Source organism: Octodon degus, unplaced genomic scaffold, assembly GCF_000260255.1.
Source record: "Octodon degus isolate 3935 unplaced genomic scaffold, OctDeg1.0 scaffold00174, whole genome shotgun sequence".
NCBI classification, from domain to species: Eukaryota; Metazoa; Chordata; class Mammalia; order Rodentia; family Octodontidae; genus Octodon; species Octodon degus.
This window is the reverse complement of record NW_004524750.1, coordinates 3,214,757-3,222,152: the sequence shown is the minus strand read 5'-3', so window position 1 is coordinate 3,222,152 and position 7,396 is coordinate 3,214,757. Positions and strand designations below refer to the sequence as shown.

At 42.6% G+C, this 7,396-nt stretch overlaps 1 protein-coding gene across 1 annotated transcript in view; it reads right to left on the bottom strand.

Moving 5' to 3' along the window:
- LOC105743836 (serine/arginine-rich splicing factor SR45-like) overlaps window positions 1-7,396 on the bottom strand; it is a 53,868-nt gene that overhangs the window by 29,879 nt on the left and 16,593 nt on the right. The window contains exons 2-3 of the mRNA XM_012517399.1: window positions 5,058-5,064; window positions 1,672-2,042 (exon numbers count right to left, since the gene is read on the bottom strand). Of these exons, the coding sequence (XP_012372853.1) occupies window positions 1,672-2,042; window positions 5,058-5,064 (378 nt within the window). The remainder of the gene's footprint in view (window positions 1-1,671; window positions 2,043-5,057; window positions 5,065-7,396) is intronic.

Below are 7,396 nucleotides of genomic sequence, written 5' to 3'. Positions count from 1 at the left end.
GTGAGCAGGTGGGCAGAGTGCACACATCAGGGCCTGGAGCTCGATCATCCTACACCCAGGTGGTGTGAGCAGGAGGGCAGAGCGCACACATCAGGCCCTGGAGTGGGATCATTCTTAAGTGATGGAGGAACCACAGGTCCGGCACTCTTGGGACTGCTTTAAGGGAGACCAGTTCATTTAAGCCCACAGCAGTCCGCCATCTGCAGGTTTATTGCTTGCACGCACCTCGCGCCAGGACACAGGGCCACCTGGCTTCCCACTGCTGGGCTGTCCTTTGGAATCTCTGTCTCTCTAGTGTAGACCTCTTCTTCTTTTGAAACATTTATATATACATATAGTATATTTATTATAAGTGGAATAGTACAGAAATTACAAATGTATGTAAAATAATTTTGCATAACTATTTTGCCTCCACACCTAATGTATCTTAAACTCTCCAATTTTTGCGTTGTGAGCAACCTCATTTTTCTGTGTTGATACTGATTTGTTTTATACACTTATAAATATTCACAAGTCCATATGCGTGCCGAGATTGAAAGTGGAGCCCTAAATAAACTAGTAGGCATACCCGCACACACGTAACCTGCTTGCTTCAGTACCAGCGTGATGTGCACAGAACGGAAGACTCTGATGCAATTAACCACTTCCATTGCTATGTACTCAGGTATCGTACAATAAAAATCACTGGTTTTATAATTCTGTGGCACTAGATGACCACTTATTCTTAAAATACACACTTTTTTAAAAAACTGTATATTTTTTATTTTTAAAAAATTATTTATTGGGGTCACAGAGATAGCTCAATGGAATAAGTGCTTGCCTGGCAAGCACAAGGTCCTGAGTTTGATCCCTTGTAGCACACACACACACACACACACACACACACACACACACAGACACACACACACACACACAAATTATTTATTTTTTACAGGGTCTTACTACGCAGCTCAGACTCATAGTGATCCTCCTGTTTCAGCCTCCCCAGCACTGGGATTGAAGGCATGTGCCACCACGCCAGGTCTCAGGGGCCAGCACGGTGCACCCAGGGTAGGGCCAGCTTGGCAAGAGGTATCAGGGACAAACTCAGCTTCTTGTGCTTGCCAAACAGGCACTTAGACCATGAAGATATCTCTCTGACCTACACACTTATTTTGATTGATTCTCTAATAGCAAAATTACACATTGGATGGCTAAGAGAATTTTCTGATAGGATAACAACATGGAGAATTTTCTTGTGTAAGAGGGTGAGTGGAGAAGGGATTGAGGTGAGGGCCGGTTGCGCAGACTACATCCGTGTGCTACCATAAGGCGATCCCAGATAGCTCGTTGCATTTATCTAGCTAATAACAATATACATGTATGTATATATCACTGTAATTTGAAGCTTAAATGGAGATAGGTAGTTCTTGAAATGACAGGCCTTAGCTCCTAATAGGAATTTTCATCAAGTTGCAATATAGTTCAACATTTTATACATTATGGATTGTAAAGTTTGATACATTCAATCCATCAGAGTTACTGAAGACCTTTGTTAATCCAAAACAGCGTTCCAACTGTAAGAGTTGTGCTAATCCTCTGCCAGGTAAAGTCAGAGGCAGCTGATGCTCTTGGGTAATGCAGCAGCCCAAAGACCTAGCGTAGAATCGAGCCACGCACTTCCTGACTCACTTCTCCGGCGCGTGGCTTCCGTCTTCGTGGTCACAGAGGGCTGCCCCAGTCCCAGATTTGTGCTCTTTGTCATGGAAGAAGGAGGTGTAACCTCAGCGAAGACAATGTGGGCGACAATGAATCCATCTTTTTCAAAACTGCTTTCCCAGAAGAACCGACCGTGACTCCTGCTCAGCCCGCAGAACCAAGAGCTGCCGCTGTCTGCCGAGGGCTCCGGCCGGCTCTTGTCTCGCTCCGGCGGAGGCGGGCGACCCCGATCTCGCTCCGGCGGAGGCGGGCGACCCCGATCTCGCTCCGGCGGGGGAAGCCCAGCCCGGGCGTGCGCGCTCGGCCGCCGCCGCGACGCCTTCAGGCCTTCTGCGGTCCAATAGCTATTTAAATATCGGGTAAAGATTCTGCATGCATTATGTGCTACACCACCGTATTTTCAAGCAACCAAACCGCTCTTTTTCCTAGATTGCCTAATGTGAAAAGTGTGTGCGGAAGAGCCGCGACGCGGAGCGCGCGCATTTCCAGGGCGCGGGCTGGCACGGGGCGCTGTCCTCGCCGGACCCCGCCTTCAGGTTTTCGTCTTATGATCCCCTCGCCTGTCAGGGCCCGGCACCTGGGCTCCAAGCAGCACGTTTGCTTTAAAATTCTTTCCAGAAAAACAAAGTGTCTTACTAAGCTCACCAACCAGCTCTCCACAGCAGACACCTTTTCTCTTCACACAACGTTGTCTTCCACCCTCGCACAGCGGGAAGACAACGGTTCTAAATTTAAAGCAGCAGCAAAAAAGAAAAACAAAAAATCCTAAACTACTTCTTCTTTACTGAGTGTATACACCCTGAGAACTTGTGGACACTTGAGAAACTGTTTGGATAATTCAGAAAAATAAAATGATTTACTTGACAGTCAAAATAAAAGGACTGTCTGGGCCCGAATGAGCTGAACATGATAAATGTGAGAACATGGGAATGCGTTATCACAGAACCTAGTGCACCTCACCTGGATCTCCTTTTTTCTCTTAGAATAAGACCTACAGGCCTGAACTTGGGCCTGTTCTGAAGAGCAAGCCTTCTGGACCATCTATGCAATTTCATAACTTCCTAATTTGCTAATTGATTTTTAAAACTTTTTTGTACTATGAAAACTTTAAGATAAAAGAAAAACAGTGATAGAAACCAGTGTGACAGTTCCTCAAAAAGCTAAATCTAAAGTTTCCATTTGACCAACCTATTCCCCTTTTTGGTATCCGTCTAAAAGAACTAAAAAGCATCGTACCTCTGTGACATATACACACAGCCACCATGTTCACGGCAGCACAGTTTGTAATAGCTAAATCTTGGAAACAGCCCAAATGCCTATTAAAGGATGAATGGATAAAAAGTTGTGGTTTTTAATATAATGGAGCACTAGTCAGCCAGAAAGAAGGATAAGACCGGCATTCATAAGTAGATGGACGGACCTTGAAACCACACTCTTAAGTACAATAAATTGGACACATACGTTTAAATACCGAATTGTTTCTCTGGTGCGAGAACCTCAAATTATAAACAAGGAGAAATGTGTGTGATAGGTACTGCGAAATGGGAATGGTGTGTTCAGCTGGGAGAAGGGAACAAGGAAGGGGGTTCATGCGAGGAAGAAAGGGAAAAGAAAGGGGAAAAAAGAACAGAAAAATGTAAAGAAGCTTTTGTAAATGAGGGGAAGAGGCGTTGGGGGGAGAGGATTGGAAAGAAGAATTAAGATATATAATGTAGAGGCGCAAATTCCTCATGAGAAATGTGATCATTATGTATATCTAAAATACCCCGATAAAATTAAGTAACAGACAGCTAACAGAGAAAGAGCGAGGCGAGCCTGACGCCATCTCCCTCAGCTGCAGCTCTCGCCGCGGCCGCCCCTCCCACGCCTGCCCTGACCTGCATATCCTTGTTGTTTGTGTGTTGTAGCTTTTTAAAGCTTTGCATCAAAATCTTCTTTAATTTTTTTTATTTTTTAAACAGAAAGAAAGAATAGTTAAAAAAAAAGAAACAAGACAGAATTTCACTAAACAAAATAACAGCAATTCAACAATGGTTGCTACATGGCGTTGATATTGTTGTCTCCAAATTAGTTTGTTCACATTCCAAGACATAAGCATGCACAATGGTCACAAGCATTATAAAAGATGAAAAAGGAGGGACAAAATAAATTGAAGTATTAACTGCTCCTTTGCATCTTATTTGTAAATATCTGAGTATCTCTCAAATTAATCAATCCTGTTTAATAACAGGTTCACATTACCATTCGGAGATTTGGATATCAAATATTAATTGTGCAATATTCAGACATATCTCACCTTTCCAAACTTCCAGTTGTCTTCCATTTGTGTTTCATCTATTTTTCTTTCTTCAAGCTCCATCAAGGCTCACGCACAGAGACTGATTGACAGTTTCATAACTGGGGTGTGGTCCTTCGCTTTCTCTCTCTCTCTCTCTCTCTCTCTCTCTCTCTCTCTCTCTCTCTCTCTCTCTCTCCTCCAAATAAAGGGCCAGGGTGATTTTTCCGGAGTCCCCTGAATCACAGTTGTACTGACTGGACTCTGCATGTTATGTTCATGTTCTTTCGTCTCTAGTTCTATTGCATGACCTGTTATTTAATTCCTGCAATTAGAAGCACAGTGAAGTCTGATTTCTGGACAGTTTATTTATGCATGTGTTGTGTTCAAATTCCTTTGTAGATTTATGTCTATGAAGTATAGATTGAGATAAATGTTTTCCAAAGGTGCATTATTTATTTTTATTTTCTATCAGGACTTTTCCATGATATTAACATGAATCAACACACCTTTGTCTCATTAAGCACACTGATGATTTTGCTTCTTCAAAGTGGCACGAGAAAACGGCGCCAGTTCAGTTTGCAAGTGGTGATGGCAGAGTGTGTCGATCCAGAATGTCTGGGCATCATCTTGGATAAAAGAAACACACATATTAGTGACAGCTAAGAATTTTCACATGTGCTATTTATTTAAGCTTGGAAGCTACATTATAAATGTGTGTCATTTTCCTTCACAAGAGTGACGATCACAGAGGTACACATCCGGTCTAAGGCCCACAGTGAAGGGACAGGGCTTGGCGCTCAGGCAGTCCAGCTCTTCAGTGTCTGTGTTTAAGGACTTTCATCTCCTAAAGACAAGGATGACACTACCCAGGAGCAAGCTTTAGAAAAGCATTCTTGTAATTCTTCTGTAGATTCCAAGCTATGTTCAAATTTATGACTCAGATTAAGCCAGATTAAATGCAAACAATCATCGTGGTACAGTATTTGTGTGTGCGTGCGTGCGTGTGTGTGTGTGTGTGTGTGCCTGCGTGCGTGTCAGTGTGTGTCTTGGTTACTTTTCTCTCATTGCTGGGACAACATACCCAACATCTAGAATTAAGGAAAAAAAAGGTTTATTTAACTCACAGTTAGGGGAGGTTCAGTCCATACTTGGCTGGCTCCAAGGTGGAGTGGCACACGGCAAAGGCAGCGGAACACAGTAAACACAAGAGCCACCGGGAGGAGCAGGCTGCAGCAGCTGGAGAGTCTCCATCCTCCTCAAGCTGGACTCGGGCTACCTGTCCCCGGGCAGCGCAGCTCTTACACCCACAGTTGCAGAAGCACGCAGCATCACACCATAACTGCAGCATTGGATCGTGAGTGAATCACAGACTCCAGAACCCTGCCCGTGACTGAATGAGGCTGTGGGGTGTAGCACAGAATTCACTGATTTAGACAGCTTTCTTATGGTAGGAATTGAGATTAACTTCCATAAACGACTTTGACCTTAGCAGTGGATAACATTTTTATCATTGCATTTCCACTGTACTCTAAGCATCAGCACCCTAGTACTATCCAAGAGAACATTTTCCATAACTAATCAGAAAGAGATATAAGAGATACAGAATTATAAGCGTGTGATTGACATGTGCATTCCTGAAGTGTCCTCAAGCCTCTGGATTACCAACATTAAGGTTTTCCTCTGTGGAGCAACACCCCATTCCTTGATGCTGACTCATCAGGCTTACCTGTGCTTTCTGCTTGCTCCTACCTAAATCAGTCTTCTCATAATTTAATTGAACAATAGACACTAAGCTTATATTCCTCTTGCTTTATTGTTACATTGGACTCATTATTTAATATTCATTTTCCATATTTTATGCTGCATTATGAAAGCAGAAACCCAGATTTAGCAGTGAATTCCAGGAGACTAAAATAAAATCTTGATCCAAAAAAGAAAAAATCATTGTATGAATAGGAATAAGATTTACCCCATTGTGCTATGTTGATGAGTCAACTTTTTACCTGGAACTTTGGAAGACTTCACACAAATGTTGAATTCTATAATATAAAACCAATGGTATATTCAGATATGATTTCTTTTTCTTTTTTCTGTACTTTTAGGACAGGGTTACAGGGTGTACAGTGTCTCACTACATAGATCAGACTTGTAGTGATTCTCCTATTTTCAGCCTCCCAAGTGCTGGGATTACAGGCGTGCACCACCTTACCCAGACTCAGTTGCTGTCCCAGCGTGCCCCATGGGCAGGGCCGGCACAGCACGCTGGGGATTGAATCCTGGCCACTGTGTTCTGCCCAAGCAGGTGCTTTAGTCTGCTGAGCTATCAAGCTGACCCTTCTGATACAATTTAATTAGCATAATATTCAGTGAAGCGTTCATGCCCTGATGCTTCATATGTATGGCTACAATGGTGTCAGTTAGTGAGGCGTGTGGTGGATTTTAGACTCTTTCCATTTTTCTTCTAGCAACAGCTATAACATTTTCATCTATTTTGTCTCATCTTTTCAACTCTCTTGGTCTTTTTGGATACTGATTCTATTACTCAGAATGCCCATTATCACTCTCAAGCTGTACCTTCCAAACACTGAGCAGGCATTCTGTATTTTAATTCCATTTCTTTACTAAAACACACTTAGTACTGCAGCAAAGCATTGACATCGGACATGGTGAGCCTTGCCACATGCAGGTTCCTTGCAGTCTGGAATAACCCTCACCCGTGGTGTCACTCGTCAGTGCCACCCCCATCCATCATGCTCTTTGTCTTCAAGGGTGGCTTGACTTTGCTAAATTTCATTTTCTAGAGATGACTTTCTTTCCAGCTTTAATATTATAAATCTTTACGAATAGCAACATGGCAGAAAAAGGCACTCCGTGTTCCTCTCTACCCCGCGTGCACACCAAGAGGTGCAGGTTGGGGGAACCTGCTTGGAGCATTTGCTTGCTGACAAGGACCAGCCTGGAAACAGCCATGGTCATGTGCCCGCGCACTCATGGTAACTTCGTGGCAGTAGCAGGAGAGACGACAGTATTGTTAACAGAACATAGTCTACAACTTCATAGCTAACAAGAAAAAGATACAAAAGTGCAGAATTTTTTATTTACATTTTTTAAAAATCTCTTTAATTTGGAGCCTAATCCAAGACAAATGGATTCTCATATTTGCTTTTGTGTCCACTCTTTTGCAGTACATTGCATGAGTAAATTTGGCTTCACACAGATTTGTAATTGAAAAAGGGAGAAATATTTTAGTAGCCTTTTCAGGTAAATACGGCTTTTCCTCCATAGTAGTATACCAAACTCAAAAACTGGAGGTTTCTTTTTTTTTCATAATTTTATTGATAAACAAATAGCAATGAGACAATTTCAAATCAAATCGCTAGGACAGTTTCAATAATTAGCACACTGCATACATTCTTCTTA